The sequence below is a fragment of the Myxocyprinus asiaticus genome, chromosome 45 (assembly GCF_019703515.2).
Source record: "Myxocyprinus asiaticus isolate MX2 ecotype Aquarium Trade chromosome 45, UBuf_Myxa_2, whole genome shotgun sequence".
NCBI classification, from domain to species: Eukaryota; Metazoa; Chordata; class Actinopteri; order Cypriniformes; family Catostomidae; genus Myxocyprinus; species Myxocyprinus asiaticus.
The window spans coordinates 28286265-28306499 of record NC_059388.1 but is presented as its reverse complement, the minus strand read 5'-3'; the positions used below and the strand labels follow the sequence as shown (position 1 = coordinate 28306499).

The following is a 20235-nucleotide window of genomic DNA, read 5'->3' as shown; positions in this document are numbered from 1 at the left end:
ATTAGTGGAGTTTATGAATGGATGAAGGGTCGCGGAGGTGCGATGAGTCTGAGCCAAATTGAATCGTTTACATGCAAAAGCGACAGTTTCTCAGAATAAAACCAGCAGGAAACATTGAACACGCTGTTAAAGTTGTCAGTAAATCAAGACTGTTGGACAATTAGAAGAAACACCTGCATTAACACTCGCACAAAAGCTCTCGACAGCAGTTTTAGAAGAATAGGCCAATATATGTATGATCACAGCTTCAGCCCAATAGTCTATATATGATTAGTACACAGATTAGTCGAGTAGTGCATTGAATTGATGTACACTAACAGAGAACCTTGCAGATTTAAGTGTTGAATTCGACCCAGAAAAGCAGATGAGATATACAAATATATAGTCATAAATTGTCTTTTCATTCTTATTTTTTATTTTCTTTATCATTTCCATGAAAAGCACTTTGAATTGCCTCTGTGTATGAAATGTGCTATATAAATAAACTTGCCTTGCCTTGTCTACACTATACCAGTCAAAAGTTTGGATACATCTACTCAATATTTATTATTATTATTTTTCTCATTTTTTTGTATAACACACTGCAAAAACAGTTTTTCTTAATCAGTGTTTTTGTCTTGTTTTCCAATCAACATATCAAAATATTCTTAAAACAATATATATTAATTGACAAGCAAAATGGCATAAGATGGTTTGTTTTGTTTTCAGAGAAATCTGACAAAATTTTGTAAACTTTATGCTTGAAAAAAACAAACAAACAAACAAACAAAACAAAAAATATGCCAATGGGGTAAAAAAAAAATAAACTTGTTTTCCGTTTGAATTATTATTATTATTATTATTATTATTATTATTATTTTACCCCACTGACAAATAGATTTTTCTTCTTTTAAGCATAAACATCACTAAATTTAGTTAGATTTCTCTGAAAGCAAAACAAACTATCCTTTACCATTTTGCTTGTTAAGTAAATGTAACTTGTATTAAGAATACAAGACAAAAATACTAATCAATAAAATGATTTTCTGCAGTGCAGTAAAGTCGTAAGAACTATTAACACATGTAAAACTATGGGAATTATACAGCCACAAAAAATAAATAAATAAATAAATAATAAAAAAAACTTACAATTATTATATTGTAGCTTCATACTTAGGCAAAATTCACAGTATAGCCTATTTGTTTACAGACCAAATTTCAAGCATGTATGCCTTCAGATCAAAGGTTTAAGATCACATAAATAAAAATAAATACATAAAAATACACAAAATAACGAACTACATAAATATATAAACAAATCCATAAAAATAACTAGCTAACTAACTAAATAAATATGTGAAAAAAAAGAATTTCACTGTATATGTGCAAATGTATAACATGTGATAAATAAATACAATTATTATTATTATAAATTATTATAAATAAAATAATAAATAAATGAATGAATTAAAAAAAACAAGACACAACAAGAAAAAATAAGACGTGTAATTTCATCATATTGGTCCACAAATGATGAAACTTTAAAATAGATTTATAATATTTGGTTTAAACATATTCCACAGAACAGAAAATGTCTCTCTCAATTATACATATCCACTCTAAATTTTCTAAAATGTGTGTACTACCAAATATCCCCTAACTGCCTTGTGTGTCTTTAACTGCTTCTATTATTATAAACCTTTTTAACCTTTGCACTCTAAAAATGCACAAATGGTAAAATAGAGTATCTCTAATCAGTTCAGTTGATTTACGTTCTAAGATTTCTGTCATGGGCATAACTTGCCATCTAGTGGAACACATGAGCAATTACTGTAACTAATTTACCAGTATTCAAGCAAAGCAAATTAGATTTTGTTTCACAGACTGTGCAGTATATCACTGTTAAAGAGAACATCTGCAACGTAGTATGGCCAAAGGCCAATAGAAATCTGTATTTGCTGCTTTTCTGTTGTGTAATGTGCTCTAAGTCCTTGTAATTTCTTTCAAGCAAACTTCATCTGAGCAAATGCTGTACTAAACTAGATCTTTGTGTGGCAAAATGAATGAGCAAAGCTGTTTCCAATAACCAAGTCATGTGCTTTTGTTTGATTAAGTTTTATTCTCTTTATAGGGCTCTTGAGTGTCATTAAATTACATGTAAATGTATGTTCTACATACGTCTATATTGAAATGTATCTGCATCAATGGTTTGCCCCTGCTGCTTTCCATACAGTCAGCAGGGAAGAACCGCCGAATACAGTCTTACATAACCTAATCAATGTTGCCTAAGTTACCTGTAAACCTCTTTAGGGTTTTAACAAGGAATGAATGCAGTAATGCTTTAATCTTCAAACACTGCGAATTAACAGTCAGGAGAAATGCTATTCCTGCATGAAGCTGTGCTTTCAGAGTGAAAAGACTCTATGTATTTTCTCCATGACACAATGCTGGTGATTAAGTGCTGTCGTCCACTTGGACAGAGTTTAAAGGATTTGATGGGGTTAGAGGAGCCATTTAGATCAGGTTTATATGGCATAATGTGGGTGAGGATCTGAAAACATTACAGAGAAGAAAAGAGTAGCAAAGGTGTTTGATTAAGAGACTCATTAGACTGACAAACTCATCACTGTATTTCACACTGTAGAGGCTTTTGTGACTTTAGAGGTAAAGGGAGACAGTTACTTATTTGTCTAACATACAAGTGCAAAATCTAACAAAGAGGATAGGCTATTATTATAGCTAATATACAGTAACTTTTCCTCAGGGACTGATACACTTAGTCGAGTTATTTTGCCCCCAAAACAGTAATACGTTTGTACTGCCCCTTCCTCAAAAACAGCCTCTTTACAATTGAACTTTTTGGATTGGGATGGAATTTTTAGTTGTTATATTACATTAAAATATTTTATTTAGATAGATCAATTAAAATGTAACACTTTTCATGATATGATCCCTTTTAAGTTGAAGAGGGGACAACAAGAGGGATGTGGAGTGGACAGACTTGATGGACTGAGTGTGTAATTGTTTCCCTCTATGGAAGACACACAAACAGTTCGGCGGGGTCACAACCAGAGAAAGAGGAGTCTGTCACCAACATCACTGCCCTGACAATACACACTCATACAAACACTACACATAGAGAGAGGGGATTATACTTCTTAATTGGCTTTGTAACAAGTAACCAACAAATACATTTGGACATGGTGGGCATCACAGAGGACTTTAAATGTCATCGCTTGGTCTTGACCTTTCATTTGTAAGGAGGATTAAATGGAGGACATTAGAAAGGAAGTGAATAGGTTGTATATCTTAAAGTATATTTATTATTATTATTAGATGACATCGTATAATGACTCATAATATTCTAATTATAATATTTACTGCGTATTTACATATCTCAGATCACTAACAACAACCCCATATACTTTTGATAATTAAGTGACTAGAAAAAAATATATTGTTTTTCAATTTTTCAATTTTTTAATTGTTACACTATTCATAAAATACAGGTTGAGGAATACTAAAGAGGTAGGGGCATAACTCCAAAAACTGGATGAGGTAAGCGGGTCACTAAAGACCCGAGGTATGCATTTAAGGGTTAAATGATATGATGTGATTTCTTGAAGATTTTATATTTAATTTCTTTTTTTTTTTTTTTTTGTCTTATTGGACAAAACAGTAGTAACTTCAGATTTTTTATTCATGATTAATGTAAATAAATGCTTATTTTCCCTAGCAGTAGTTTTCCATGTTGGTTTTAAAATCATAGTCTAAAACTGCCTTAAATTAGAATAGTTTTTGTGATTTCTATACTCTTAACTAAGAAAATTATTACATTTTAGTTTTATGAACTTTGTGTTTTATAAATTTAGTTTCAAAGGCACTAAATAATAGGTTAATGCATTTTAGACAGAAATATGTTAAAGGGGATTTTCTTTATTTACAGTAAATAGTTTTTCTTATTTCAATAAAGGGTATTGTTTTCAAATCACATTCGGAATGCAGAAGTAAACTATAGAAGGGGACACTTCTATAGCTGTGAGTGGGAGAGCACAGCAATTATTATTTATAGTAATTCCCATTTGCTCCAACAGCGTTTCTACAAGTGGAAAAATGAGAGAGATGGGTTACGACAGTCAGATTAGAGAAATAATGTTACAGTAATATAACACAAAGTATAATGTTATACATTTACACTAAATAATTAAAAATGTCCATTGTAACAATTTGCCCAGGTATAGGCTAATGTTTGTATTAAATGAACTTTATCTTTATGTCTGGTCAATAATGGTGGAAATGTTCAATAGTTTGTTTGTATCCAAGACTTTAAGGTATCTGCCTATAAAGAAATTGTCTTAAAAAAAAAAAAAAAAAAACATACCCTGAGAAATATTCACTGAAGCAGCCTAAAAAGAGTGACGACTAGCCCCGGTACACTGTAATCCCCAATAAGTTAGCAGAATGTAATCAGTTACGAACAAATTTTAAGTTAATAAACTCCAATTTTAAGTCAGTAGAACTTGCAGATTTTGATTTTGTACCACACTCTTAACTTTACTTAACTGTTTGGCCAAACTTAAAATTGCCATGTTATCTCAACTTAAATACTTAAATAGAGGGAACCTAAATGCACTAAGTAAACCCAACAAAATTAGACATGTTAAATTAACTTAATCTCTTTCCATTATAAACTAGGAAGTAGTACAGTGAATGCTAGCATGCTAAATGCATGCTAATTGGAAACACCATACTTTGATTAGCATAGCAATTGCTCAATGAGTAAAGCACTATAGAACATTATAGAAATCCCCTGCCCAGTTTCAGTTAACCAAAAAAAAAAAAAAAAAAAAAAAAAAAAAACTGAAAAGTCTGGGCATCTCAGTTTATTTTGACAATTTAAGTTCCTGTAAATTTAAAGAGACGAGTTCATTAAACTCAAAACAATAAAACAATTCATGTTACTTAAAAGGTGCCAGTTTGCTGAGCTCAAAAGAAAGAGAAAGTTCTAAATCAGGGGTTCTCAATGGGGGCGGTACCGCCCCCCAGGGGGGTTCAAAGGATGCCAGGGCGGCTGAGAGCAAATTAGTAGAGAGGGGTGCATTAGGTTACAAATGGGGGGCGTTTATCAGTCATAATAATCAAATCTACCCTCAAGTTTCTCTTTGCATTAAAAGGTTTATCTAGACTTGGAGTATATCAGTTGGTTCTCAATTATACGGGTTCACTGAAAAAAAAATGTTGTTGGTTTTACGTAATTCAATTGTGGACATTGGTTCCACACAATGAAAATGAGTTTCCTTAATATACAATGTTAATGTAGGCTTTATTATTTTGTGTTGAATAAACCAAAAGGAATTGAGTTAACCTCACTTAAATTTGATTTGTCCATATAACTCCATTGTACTTTGCCACTTGCTATGGGCTAACAGTAATATATATTAAACACATTTTTTTGATTACTTTAACAAAGGTGGTGCTGCTGAGAATTTGCACTAATACTCAAACAGATCTTATGCTGTTGATCCCTCAGTTTATGTTTCATGATATAAGAAAAACACATTATTATCTTAAACGTGGCTAATCGCCTATCCTCAGTCAAACCATTAGCTCCACTCTTCTGCACAATGGTCACCTCCAAAAAAATCCACCAACAGAGAAACTTCTCTAAATACCAACATAACAGAACTTTAAACACTAACAAGTCTCCTACTTGTTGCATTTTGTGTAGAAATAAATTAAAATAACACTTAATTTCAAAATGTACTCTCCCAGTCCAGTCCTATGTATAGCATGCTGGGTAATGCAAATTTCCTGCCTGGATTCAGCAATACACTGATGCAACAAATTTTATTCACATTGTTCCAACAAAACTGGATTAAACATAGATGGATTGTACAATGAAATTAAGTTAAAACCAAATGCTAAATAAATGTGTTGGATTAACTCATTTTAATTAAGTGAGCAAGCAGTAAAAATTATGCAGAGTGAACACAATCCATTAGAAGTCTGAATCCATTTAATCATTTCATACCAATATAAATGTAATCATATCACTTTTTAATGACTGTGTTGAGTTTTACTTGGACTTTGCGTAATATGATTATGTTCTCATCTCAAACATAAATGTATTAAGTTGATTTTAAGTGTACTGGTTTAGTATTTTCAGTAGAGCTGCTTTCCATTTTTTACAGTGTTGTTATGCATTTGTACTGCAGTTCATCTGATTTTGAAGTCTAGCGATGCATCTGAAGTATCTGGTTTAGCAGCGTCAAATACACACAGGCGGAGGCACAACCTCAGCTAATGCACCTGTATGGCTCTGTAGATGGATACGGCTCAGTGGACAGAACAGCTCTTAAAGCTCAAGCTCTTAAACTCGCAGCTTTGCAAGAATCAGTGAGAAGCGGAAACCATTTGAATTCGGCACAGAATTCTACATCACCACCCTTGAATTTACTATAGTAACACTAACTTTAGGCAGAAATAGGCTACATTAAGGGTGTGAGGGAATATAATTAATTTTTTTTACAACTTATAAATATTTATATTTTGTATTATTTGTTTTTACATGTGTTTAGAGTAGGTCTACTGTTTATAATCAAAAAAATGCCATAGATTGTTTTATAGAATTCATGTTATATCTAACCATTGTAGTGAAGAAGATCCATGCTTCCATGTGTTTACTATGGTCTTGTTACAAATACCACTGTTAAAACTATACAAATAAATAATGAATAAATTAAAAATTTTCAAAAAGGCAAATGTAAAATATATGAACAATATCACTTTTATTATTCGTTTCTATCTCCGCATTTTCATTGTATAGGCCCCAGACAGGGCCATAGCTAGTGGGGTGAAAGGAGGTAACAATTCTAGGGGCCCAAAGGTACATCGGGCCCCACAAAAAATTCGAAACTGTATTTTTTAAAAGGAAAGGGGCCCAGAGCAATATACAGTCAGGGGGCCCAGATTACCTTGGAACGGCCCTGGCCCCAGATATAGCCCTCCATCTGCTTGAATTCAAGAAACGCAAGGTTTGGTCTCACATTCATGGCGCGTAAGCCTGCTGAGCAAATTAAGCAAATAACACAAATATTGAGTTTTGTGTTTTATGTTTGGTTTTTGTTTTTGTTTTTGTTTTTTTTTTGGGTTCATCAAACTACTCAGTACAATTAATTTCTGAGCATAAGGGTTTACAGTGTACTTATGTAGCCTAAATAGTTTTTATCATCTGTAAATGATTGAAGTGTTTCTAGTACAACTTTAAAAGCCACTGTCCCGCAGTCATGTGAGAGAGAGAGAGAGAGAGAGCATAGAACGGCGCATAGGTACAGTATATTCAGAATGCTGCACTATGCAAGCGTTCCCTTTATCGGATCATAATCAGCACTGTGGAGCTGTAGCATTGCACACAGTGACAAGTTGCTTACAGCAGAGAAACACAGCTGCGGTGCATTGAGAGGGTATGGAGCCAGCATAACTCTCTCTCTCTCTCTCTCTCTCTCTCTCTCTCTGATCCTCTGGAGAAGTGAGCTGCAGTTCTCCCGGTGCTGGCTGGTGCGCAGCTAAGCGCAAGAGAGTCTCTGGAGTCACCAAGAACCATCAGCACTGAGACCCGGATATGACAGACTGACAATCATATTTTTTACTCATTTAAAACCACAGTCATCTATGGTTCTGAAAGAAAGCCCCCTCATATGGGGGGTCATCCTGTGGTCATTGACATGGACCTTGGCTTGGACTTTTACGCCAGATGAAGGGTCTTCAGTCAGTTCAATAATCCACAGGACCACTCCACCTGCCACTGAGACAGGGATGAACAACTCTGAGCCCCCCACCACCAATTACACAGGTGTGTACAACAAAAAACTATTTAACAGGTATAATAATGGTATATCAGCATATTGTTTAATGCCATCAATAAAATTAAATGCTTAAATACACCATTACACAGTTAAAATGCTTTCTGCTGTAAAGTAATGACTCTTCCAGTGTTGTGTAAAAAGGTGTGCACACAGCATTGCACGATCTGTTTTGTAGTTCATATTTGTATTAATATATACTGATATTAAAGTGCTAATTCGCATGGCTTAAAAGTTAAGAACATACTTTAATAGTGCCATGGAAACTGTGCAAGGTGCATCTCTACTCAGACAGACATGTTGCAACTGCAAAAACACAAATAAACACATGCACCTACTCCTGTAATTCACGTGTTGGCTGAAAACAGGCAAAATCTTCTTAAGGGTTTAGAAACAAAGAGAGCTTTCAAAATAGCTCAAATCGAAGGCAATAAAAATGTTGCATGGTCAACAGAGTAAATAAGATCAGCAGTTGGTCAGAAGTGCATAAAAAACTGATGGAGGTTTTAATATGATTGTGGAACATATAAAATATGCCAGCACTGCCAAGCTCTGCAGCCATACTTTGCAAATAGTGTATTGACATTCCAATATACTGTCAATATACTGTATGTGGCAGGTTTGTGTAGCGCTGAGTCTGAAAGAGAAAGAGGGACTTTATACACAAACTGTAATGAGTTTTATAGCAGAGAGTGATTTTTATATATATCCATGGAGGAAAAGGCTCCAGCTACCACAAGTATTTCAGACCGTCCACAGGTATCGGCTACCTTGAGGTTTATTCTACAGGTGAAACAAAGGACGCTTTTTTGCCTCGTGGCAGTTGGAATAGTCCTTGGCAGTTTGTCAGTTCTGTTGCAAAGTTGCCAGCTTTGAAAATGAACTGTAGGGGTCTTAATAGCCACCTCTGCAATGACAGAATTTACCCTGCTTTCAGAGTACTGCACACTATAAACCTGTAGGAATTTTTTTTAGGTGAATCTTTCTTGGGGAGACTTGTGTATTCCCTGTGTGTAAAGCTAGCTACACTGAAACTTTGCAAGGGTGAACCTCAAGAAACCTGTCAAGAACATGCCCGGGTCATATCTAAGGCCAAAAGGTCATTAATATTTTGCATTAAGGAAATTAAGCCTAATTTAGAGACCATTAAGGTTTTAACATTGTAACCAGTGTTAGGTTAATTACTCAAAAAAGTAATCCACTGCAAACTACTAACTACTACTCTTAAATTGTAATCAGATTATTGATTTGAGATTATTGTTGATTACTTCATTAAAAAACAAAACATAATCACATTACTAATTAATTTTCAGTTACTTCCTAAAACACTTTTCACAGAAAAGTTTTAGTTTATAGGTTTTTTAAACATTGCCAATGATCGAGCAGGAGTTTCCATTTTGTTCATTAAAAGATGTATTTACAATAAAAGATTATTTGAAATTATCTGTGCATAACCTAGTTAATATTCATGAGTTTTGTGATGTCACAATTAGCCCCTCTCCCCCAAAAAATCTGTCCTCACCACTTTAAAAAAAACAAAATTACGCCCGTGCCTCCTTGTTCACTGTCGCACGCAAGTTATACACTCTGCACCACACATTTCCCCCTATAATGACTCAAAATATCAATTATTTATTTAATTAATAATTATTTTAAAAATATTCTACATAAATATTATTTTAGAAATGTGTACCCCAAGTAATGTAAAAGTAATTAACTTAACTGAAACTCAGTAACTGTAATCTGATTACAAGAACTGAACATGCAATATGTTACAATACTTTTTGTACTAAAAGGTAATTAGATTACAGTAATTGATTAATTTGTAATCAGATTAAACCCAACACTGATTGTGACATTATTTTCATGACATTTAAGCACATATTTTTTCCATCCAAATCATAACTGTAATGCAAAACTACATAATAATAATAATAATAATAATAATAATAATAATAATAATAATAATATATTAATTAAATTGTAAAGTATACATACATCATGGTACTTTATTTTTTACTACCTTTAATATATATATATATATATATATATATATATATATATATATATATATATATATATATATATATATATCAATTAAAATAAAAAATAACTAAACAATATTGTATTACAGCTATTTTATTTTACAATATTTGTTTTTAGAATAACAACACCCCACAAAACAAAAAACACAAACACACACACACACACACACACACACACACACAAACACACACACACACACACACACACACACACACACACACACACACAAAACTCAGTTATTCAGAAGCAAAACATACAGCAGTAATGATTTATGGGAAATTTAAGGGAAAATATGTGCTTAATTGTCATGAAAATAATACCACAGTGCAAGAAATCTTAATTGTTCTAAATAGGCTTTATTTTCTTTGTATAAAATATAATTATTATTATTATTAAGTATTATTGATGTCTTAAATAAATTCTACATGAACCATATTATTTAAGAAATATAAACTTTAAATTCATTTTTAAAAATCTGTGAATTTTGAGATAAACCCTTAAAGTTGTTCCATTCTCTCAATGTCACCCATCCACCTGGCTGCAGCACACATAATACAGAGACACCCGCGTCACAATACTTCTTAATGAGATTACTTAATTGACAGTGTTAAAGAGAGAAAGCCAAGGTGCATGAAAATAGCTTGTGAGGTTAGCAGAGGAGTGTGCAGTCCTCCTGAGGGTTAGATTTACACGTTAAAGATACATAACAGATATGTACTGTACTTCTACAATGTTCTTTCCTAAAGTTACATGATCATGTATTGACAAACAGAATAGGTGACAGTCTGTGGCTATTCTGGTCACTCATGCCAGTTGTGCAGCTTCAGGGCTGTTTGGTCAGGCTGCATCATCCCTGCCTCCTCTGCTTGTGGGACTTGTTGTCAATACATTTTTAATGTGCAGCCCTATGCTTTATTTAATAATGTTCTATTCTAAGATAACCTCTCTGGTGCGACCCTTGGGGAGTAAGGGAAAGGAAGTGAGAAGTGACTTAAGGAAAAAAATATTTATTTAATTTGCCATGGAGTCAGCTTGCTTCATGCTAGCAATGGGGTTCTAGCAGTATTGCCATGCCAGTTAAGACAGGCTTAATGAGACCAGTACAGGGGTTTAAATACACCGCTGGTCCTCTCTAATACTCTGTGGAGTCTAACTGGTATGAACAATAAACACAATCCAGTGTACCCTGCCAGCTTAAGCACACTGACTCGGCACAGTCAATATGAGCTCGATTTCACTGTATATTGACTGTGGGGATGGACTGTGCAGTTATGAAAACTCAGTCAAAGAAGACATTTATTTCTGTGTGGGAATGTAGAGGGAGTGGAGGATACAAAGAAAGAAAGAGAGGATGAAAAAATGTTTTCATATTAAACCCTGAAGATGACTAAGCACTGTCAAAGCAAGGTCACAAGAAAACGTTCTGATACACTTAAAATTTTGATTTTGACTTAAAAAATACAGTATGTGTTACAATATTGTGATTGCAGTTTATGTGGTGTAATTCATGTTTTGGGGATTTTATAGTGAATTAAGGTGTTTTAATATTGATCACTGATAAAACACTTGATATGACAGATTAGATTAGGATGATCAAGTGCTTTTAAATATTATTTTACAAGAGCAAATTAAGCTAGACTTTTACATTTTCAGAAGGAATTGTAAATGGTGCTTTTTCATGCAAAATTCACTGCCACTAGGGTATTGTGGGAGATTGCTAGGGCTTGACTATGTGGTTGCTTAGGAGTTCTGGTTTGTTTTTAGTGCATTGCTCTGCGATTGCTAGGGTCAAAAGTGCCTGTTATATTGTGGTCTCTAGATTTTACTTAAGGTTCACGTTCAATGTAAGTCTATGAAATTTTTTCATTTTTTGCTTTTTTTGTATTGCACACCAGAAAAAATAATTGTAAATCCAATCACTTAGAAAAGTAACTACACACCTAAGCTCAATAAACCACATGATATTGGGGTTTGTCAGCAAGTATTAAAATAAATAATTCAAGTTCATTACAAGTTAAGCTCAATCGACAGGATTTGTGGCATAATGTTAATTACCACAAACACTGATTTAGACTCGTCCCTCCTTTTCTTAAAAAAAAAGAAGCAAAAATCTGGGTTACAGTGAGGCACTTACAATGGAATTGAATGAGGCCAATACTTAAATGTTAAAATACACACTTTTTTTCAGTATAGTCACAAGATGAAAAAACAAAATATGCGCTTTAACATGATTTTAACATTTTAACATGAGCGTGTTAATATGAGTTAAAATCGCTTACTAACCTTTTCCATGCAAGTTATTTCCAATTTAACACTGTAAATGCTGCAATCCCGGTAAACAAAGATTTAACCTCCTCAATTTTGTGGACTAACTGTCGGGTCCAAAAGGGGGCGCTATGTCACGAAAAAGTTTACGCTTAAAATTTTCAAGTCTCCGAAAACATAGGTCAGGCATATGGGGTATCGTTTGAAAGCTTAGAATCTAAACGTTTCAGAAATAACCATCACTACTGCATTAATCTTACATAAAATAACATAATAAGGCTAGAAAACATTCATGTCGCAAATCAGCGCCACCTAGAGGTCATGTGGTAGAAAAATAAATATGAATATAGAAGTCTTTCAAATAGCATTTAAATAGACAAATCATATATTAAATGAAAGCTTTCATTCTCAGAAATGTGACTGTACAGTTTATTTATTTCCCTAATACCACAGTTTGAAAGATTTTCAAAAGAATCACAAAGTGATAAAATATTTTTAAGACATCAAATACAAATGTCTCTTTTATGCACCGATCACTGCTACTGTAAGCCCCAAATAGCTTAAAACTTTATATCTGCTTTTACCTGAGGCAGTTTTCCAAAAAATAAGTCATTCTTTACTTGTCTGTGAGCTTGCTTGTGTGAATAATCCAATATTATATCTTAGATGTCCAAAACAAAATATTCAGTCCAGCAGTAAAAGCATGCTAAACAAATCACTGGAAGAATATATGTTATCGGAGAGGATCTCTGCTTTCTAATGACACCCAGATTGAGCTTCTAGTCCACTCAGAGGCTGTGATATTCGCTTAAATAATTGGAGTGGTGCATGAACTGAAAATTTGACTGAATGTCTATGGACAAGCACATCTGTGAGGGCTAAAATGTGTTAGAGCACCATTTAACATTTCAGATTGGCATTTTGTGACGGAAGGTGATAGAGGAAGAAATATTTTTCTAGTACTTGCTGCCATCTAGTGGAATAAAATGGAATGAACAGAACCAGAATTACATGCTTACAATTTTTTTTTTTTTATTCTATTCATAATAAGATTGTAAACATGTAAACTATTATTTATGAATAATTGGAGTCTTTTTTATTTATTTATTTATTTTTTATATATAAAAACATTATAACCCTTTTTCACAGTTAGTCCACAGTTTGTGTGAATGGTGAGCTTTTAAATTTGAGTGTGAAAAATTGCAGACGGCAGCCCAAAAATGCACCAGAGTTGAAGAGCTTAAACAATTTTTCAGCTCAAATAATACATGAGTTTTAACAAAATAACTAATGTAAGTGCTTTCATAATATTCAAAGCTTCACATTTCTGCCTTTAAACCCTCCAGAATTTGGCCCCATTCACTTCCATTGTAAGTGCCTCACTGAAACCTCGATTTTTGCTTTTTTTTAAATAAAAGGAGTCATTGAAATACATTTTTGTGGTAATAAACATTATGCCACAAATGCTGTAGACTGAGCTTAACTTGCACTGAACCCGGAATATTTCTTTAAAGGTGCTGTCAGTGACGTTAGCCATTGTGGAATTTCCACCACACATACGTAGCTATTGAATTAGCTATGCACATTTTCCCCAAAACCCCACCCTCAAAATGCATGCATCTACTAAGAGAAGCTTGTAATCAGAGATGGAGCAACAGAGCATCTCAATGTCACATGTGTGGGAAAAATAAACATGCATTATATGTCAGCAAACCCAAACAGTTACACTGATATATTTACATAGTACAGATACTATGACGTTAGTTGTCAAAAGCAACGGTAGTAAAATAGTGTTCTCACACAACAAACTGACACTCTTAACTTTCTGCCCTGTGAATCCGCAGAATGATTGACAGGCAGAAAGATTGGGTAAACAAAGAATCTGGCCACTGCCAAGAACGTTTTTTGCATGTCACTTCATAAAAAGAATGACAACTTTAATTTCCACTGGTCCTAGTCATGTGGCAAAAGATTCTATTCTATTCACAATATTAGTGTGTTTGGTGTAAGTGTACACTGGTTCCTAACTTTTTTCTGTTTTTGTATCACTTTAGTGGCAGGCCTGAGCTGTGCGTCACTGCTTCCCCCTCGGCGAGGTTCTTTCTATGTAGAGAAGGGCACTGGAATGTCTGTGGGCTCAGTGTTGGTGTTCTGGTGTCTCGAGGGATACCAGCTGGTGGGCAGTGAGAAAATCTCCTGCATCCTGCATAGAGACACCCCTCAGTGGAGCAACTACCCACCTGACTGTGAAGGTCTGTTCTCAGTCATCGTTACTTTTTTCAAGTCAACATAGTATTTGAATTGAGCCTATTCAAGCTCTTTTTATTTTTCAACACCTCCTATCTAACCACCTGGCTCTATTCTGGTAAGGAACAGCCCCTTATCATGATCCAATCAATTCCTTAAAAAAAAGCAAGCCCCTTCCTAATTTTTGTTTTGTTGAATATCCTGTTTAACTTGGAAATATGTCACATTACAGTAGCAAATGGGCTGATAATGGCATTTGGCATGCATTAGAAGCAAGGGTTACAGAATGAATAAATAGCTTTTAGTTTTTAATGCATGTGTAATGTATGTTCTAGTCTTTAACTGAACTCGTTGTGTCTCTGGTAGCCATTCCCAAACCAGAGGACAGAGGACTGAGAGTGGCTGTTCTTGCATCGGTAGTGAGCAGCATCGTCATCCTCGCCATGTCTGTGTCCTTCATCATCTGCTGCCTGCAGGAGCGCATGAGCAAAGAGAGGATAGAACGGACAGACAGTAGGAGCAGGTATGCGCAAACATAGATATACACACAGACGAGAAAGAGACAAACTCTTAAAGGGATAGTTAACCCAGAAATGAAAATTCTGTCATCTTTTACTATCTTCAAGTCATTCCAAACATGTATGACTTTCTTTCTTCTGCATGTGGAACACAAAGGTGGATGTTATGCAGACTGATTAAGATTATTATCTTAATCATTTTATAAGCTAAAAAGTATTTCTTAAATTTTTTAATCCTTAATTTTACAGTTTGAATGTAACAGATAAAGGACAGGCAAGGAGGAGGTGGGAACCGGCTGAACAGTAAACATAAAGTTTAATAAGAAACATAAAACAAACATAAACAAACACAGACACACATGCAACGCGGCTGCGTGCATCTCTCTCTCCCTCGAACTGGCGCCTCCGGCTCCCCTTTATCTCACTCTCCCGCTGATCAGCCGATTCAGCGCCAGCCGTGAGTCATCACAGCCCGGCCACACCCTCCTCCTAGTCACAATGAAGTTTTCTTGTTGGTATACCATTTGACAAATGACAACCTGATATAAGTATATATGATAGATGTCATTTGATATTATTTGGTGGCGTAGTGGACTAAAGCACTGAACTGGTAAGCAGAAGGTTGTTGGTTCAATCCCCACAGCCACCACCATTGTGTCCTTGAGCAAAGCACTTAACTCCAGGTTGCTCCAGGGGGATTGTCCCTGTAATAAGGGCACTGTAAGTCGCTTTGGATAAAAGCGTCTGCCAAATGCATAAATGTATTTGATTAAATTATTTTATATTTTTAAGAGACTTTTTCTTCATTGCGATCTCTGGATGTTGTTTACACCAACTAGACATTTTATATCCCTCAAAAATACATTTTAATTCAGAAATGTAAAACATTTACTTCATTGAAGAGGTTTATTCAAGTCATTTCCTTTAGGACTTGCATTTTTTTAATGTATTTTATGTGCACAGAAGGTTGATGATTTTTCTGTTGTATAATTTTTTAGGTCGAGAGACAAGCGTAAATCGTCCTGGAGAAGCGAGTGCTGGCTTGAACGAGAAGAAGGAGACTGGGAGGCTTTTCCTCCACCAAAAATTTACAATCTATCGCAGCACCTTGACCCACATCTGTCTCTTGACAGCCCGGTCTATATGGGAGGGTTAGCTGGTTATGATAATCGTGGCTATCAGAGGTGAGGAATTGTACAGAAATGTAAATCATGTCATCATTTATTCACCCTCATGTCGTTCATTCTTCAGCTGAACACAAAAGGAGATGCCAGGCAACATGTTAGTCTCCATTCACTTTCAATGCATATTTTTTCACCAAAGATAGATAGTCATACAGATTTGGAACAACATGAGAGTGAGTGAAGGCCTCGATATACTTCCAGAGAAGTTCTTATTCGTTCTTTGTTCAGGGGTAAAAAAGAATTCTAAACACCCGAGCAACAGTATACTGTTTGCGAACATTCAGACACCCACCACACCGCTGTGGGAGGCATTGTACATTTAAATCTGAGGACACTACATGCAAAAAGTATAAATAAAAAATAAAATGTATTGTCAATGACTTTATGCCTCATTCTATAAGTAAAATTCACATGAAGTCAATAAAAGAAGCTGTTTTAGCCACTCGATGATGATTTAAAGTAATATATATGCAGTAGAAAATGTTTAATTTGTCTTGTTTACATTCTGAATTCATGGCGCTAATACGCTAACACACTATACGCAGTGTTGTGCCGAATTTTGACTCCCTATATCCTTATGTTTTGGGGTAGGTGTAGGGATGGGCTTAAGCAGTAGGAACCAATGATGGTTAGGGTTAGGGGTGGGTGCAGGGGTGGACTTTAGGTATAAGGGTCTGGCCGGGAGTCAAATTTCAGCACAACACGTGGCCATAATAGGCTCCAGTTACACTCTGTTATTGTAAATTATAATGACACTGATACTATTGCAAATATGAGTGTATAAAAGTGTTAATGTGCAGAATAAAGACAAAAGAATGATGTGTAAATGGCTTTCACTGCAGATGGCACGAGTGAATGGGCACTTGAGAGTATTTGAGAAGATTTGATTCCTTTTGTAGACTAATTAAACAAAACAAAAAAAATGGTCTTTGAACATTTCTTTACATGAACGATCATACAGATGTAGGTAAATTTGCACCATCTTGCTAATAAATCAGCACACCGATATGTTCATGTTGACTGATTTTGACTGACTGAACAACATAAACAGAATGAGCTGTCGCCGTCAAGGTAGGTGGAGCTCCAGGTCGCACCTACTGATGACGTGGACCAATGGCAGTAAGGTGTTAAGCAGTCGATTAGAAGTTTTCCTAAAAGTTCACTCAGGCGAGCTGTTACGAACCATCCAAACGAACACAAAAACACAGTCTTTTTGGCCAGATTTAGTTCTAAATGACGTCACACCCATTCGTTTTTCGATTTCGTATTAAGTATATTTGGGCCTTATAGAATTTCCCTTTTTGGGTGAACAATGCCTTTCAAATGTGACGTTAACGTGCTGTCAATTTCTATGTGTGTGTTTACAACACAGGAGTCAGGAAAATCTCCTTAAGGCGCCTCTTCCTGGACTCTATCGTACTGAGAGTCAGGTGTATCCGCATGTGGTCCTGCAGAGGGTTCCCACACCCACGGTTCCCACTGCACCAACTGCGCCCAGCGCACCCATCTACCTCCGCCTCTCCACCCCTCCACCCACAGAAAGCCACACCGAATGGCCCATTCTGCCCCCGTACCCCAAACCCTCTTATCACAACCCCAGTGGCACCCCACAGCGTCCGTGGCCATAGCAGCACAGTTATGTGTATACAGAACTTTTACAACAGTTGCCATGGAGACGGCTTATGGCCGGCTCCTGAGAAAAAGCCGAGGCATGACGGAGAGAAGATGGACTCAAGCTTGTGCCTGATTTCAGAGTCACCAAGATCTACACATTTGGGCCAGTTGGGCTGATCTTCTACTCTGCGTAGTAACATTTAATATATTTTGTGTGTAAGAACATTTCTAAATGTTTCAAACACACTTCTGCTAACCAGTCCCTTAGGTCAAGTGGGTCAAGTCGAGTTTTCATTGAGAGGAAGATTCAGCAATTATATTTGGTACTGTATTTACTGATACTGTTAAACATTGGTTATTAAAGTTTTGAGGTAGTAACTTTTTTAATTTTTGTCTATTGTGGAAGAAGTTTGAACTATTTGCACTTATCAGAGTAATCACCTCCTCTTTATTGTTCTGTCTTTCAAAAATTTGGAATATAACATTTAAAAAAAAGTTGTGTCACATCACACTATAATGTAATTTTTAACCATTTTTTAAAAATGGAAATATACTGTAGGACAGTTACATAGATGTCCAAATATGGAATGACCTTGGGATCTCATCAACCTACAGTATGATACTTAAAAAGACTGAATCTGTTTCATGTCTTTTTTTCTGTCCAGAACATCAATAATCATGCAAATATTTTAATAGAGATTTTTCATATGGCAGTCTCACTGTGTTTGTCAAACAAATTATGAAGTGCTACCTTTAAACACTGAACAGTTCTGAACAGTGGGTCTGTGATGTTTAGTTCTGTAAAATAAATGACTAATTAATGATCAGGTGTAATTAACTCTCCTATTGCGTTCGGGTCCTTTTTGACCCAGGAGAGCCACATAGTTTTTAGTATGGGAACCAAACTTTGGGCCTTTGTCAAGACTATCAAAATACATAATGCATTTTGTTCAGATTTTTTTAATAAAATTGTTTAAGAGATATAAACATTTAAAAGAAATTGTTATATCTTTTGGGTTCGTGGGTCAATTTTGACCCAGGCATTAATTGTGGCTTTACACATGATATTATGTCGATTTTTTTGTACATCTATTAATAAGATTATTTCTTATAAACACTTCACTTACATTTAGTCTCTTTCCCAAACTCTCACTGGTACTGCATGTTGTTTACAAACATGCACACACACATACACATACAGTCACACACAGACACACACACGTTCCTGTACAAAACAGACATGACAGGTGTAACAAACATAAGAAATAAACTAAATCAAAGGTACTACTGTCTAAAGGGGGTGTGACGAGAGCAAAAGTTCATGCACACATTCATCTAAATAGGGCTTGAAAGAGGAAATTGTCCACATTTTTACTCTGCAGTCTTCTGATGCCGAACCAGCTTACAGCAAACTCACGCATCAACATTCAGCAGTTCATGCAAGTAAATAGAATAGATAAAACATTTATAACTTTTGACCACCAACTTGTATTGAGCAGTTATGAGTAAAAGGAAATTCATTCAAATGTTAATATAATTTGTATATTATGTTATATTTAGATCAAATTTAACAGAAATGTTGATAAAAAAGATGTCTTCACAGGTATCACACTGGTTTTGCTGTAGTTAATGTATATTTTGAAATGTCAAAGAATTTCCACATGTTATTATTTCTAAAATAATTGCATATTAATTATTAACTTTTATATTTGTCAGTTAGCCTGCCAAAAATATCTATCTTTTTACATGTATGAACAGTTAAGAACCTATTAATGACTTACAATATAGTTTTAGATGAAAACCATCGGGTTCTGAGTTATTTATAAGCTTGAATTCCACCGGGTCAAAATTGACCCGCAAATGGTGTATGCAGATTCTGAACGCAATAGGAGGGTTACATTCAGAAGTTCACTGGGTCATATAGTCTTGGAGTGTATCAAGGTATGCAGAAGGGCTCGAGCACATGAGAAATCAATCTGAATAAAAAAAGAAATAGTAAGACAATTTTGAAATAATAATTGATATAGACGTTATGAAAGATTGAATCAAGATATAACAAAATGAGTTAGCTTTATCCATTTTTATAAAGTTTGACCAACAAATAGTTTAAACAATCGAGGGCATAGTCAACATTCCAATCGTGAATTTGCATCGTGATTCAAACCGAATCTTGAGACGAGTGTATTGCTACACCCCTATTTTTGATGCTTTTGTGGTTTCACTGGTAGGTTCCCATCATAATCATTCTTACATGGAAAGTTTGAATCTCAAGATTTGATTTTCTGGGCCCAGCCACAGTGACCTACTTACATTGGAGCTTTCTAATGAGCTGCAGGAGAAGGCAAATGATTCAGTTCATCTTTGGCTTTCCCATCTTTGGTGTGTTCAGGGGAACAGCATTTTATCTGTTCTAGACAAAGAAAAAAAAAAAAAAAAAACAGCGTTGTGATGGAAACAGTGGTTTTATAAGGTCCTTCAGGTGCTGGATGAAGAAAGAACAACCGTAAATTTAGCAGCGAC

General features: G+C 35.0%; 2 protein-coding genes across 2 annotated transcripts in view; both read left to right on the top strand.

Annotated features, from left to right (window-relative positions):
• The window catches only part of LOC127434831 (single-stranded DNA-binding protein, mitochondrial-like), a 106713-nt gene that overhangs the window by 60765 nt on the left and 25713 nt on the right, over positions 1-20235 (top strand). The window lies entirely within an intron of this gene.
• On the top strand, positions 3185-18826 carry LOC127434829 (uncharacterized). The gene is made up of 6 exons (XM_051687835.1): positions 3185-3278; positions 7509-7831; positions 14207-14404; positions 14766-14922; positions 15916-16101; positions 17474-18826. Exons 2-6 carry the CDS (start codon positions 7651-7653, stop codon positions 17727-17729), a joined length of 978 nt encoding a protein of 325 aa, XP_051543795.1. The 5' UTR covers positions 3185-3278; positions 7509-7650; the 3' UTR covers positions 17730-18826.

What these genes read in the sequence shown, in the direction of transcription:
- LOC127434829 (XM_051687835.1), top strand. Translation starts at nt 7,651, where the DNA reads ATGGTTCTGAAAGAAAGCCCCCTCATATGGGGGGTCATCCTGTGGTCA. An exon ending in CCCCACCACCAATTACACAG is followed by an intron (nt 7,832 to 14,206) that starts GTGTGTACAACA and finishes GTATCACTTTAG; the next exon opens with TGGCAGGCCTGAGCTGTGCG. An exon ending in CTACCCACCTGACTGTGAAG is followed by an intron (nt 14,405 to 14,765) that starts GTCTGTTCTCAG and finishes TGTCTCTGGTAG; the next exon opens with CCATTCCCAAACCAGAGGAC.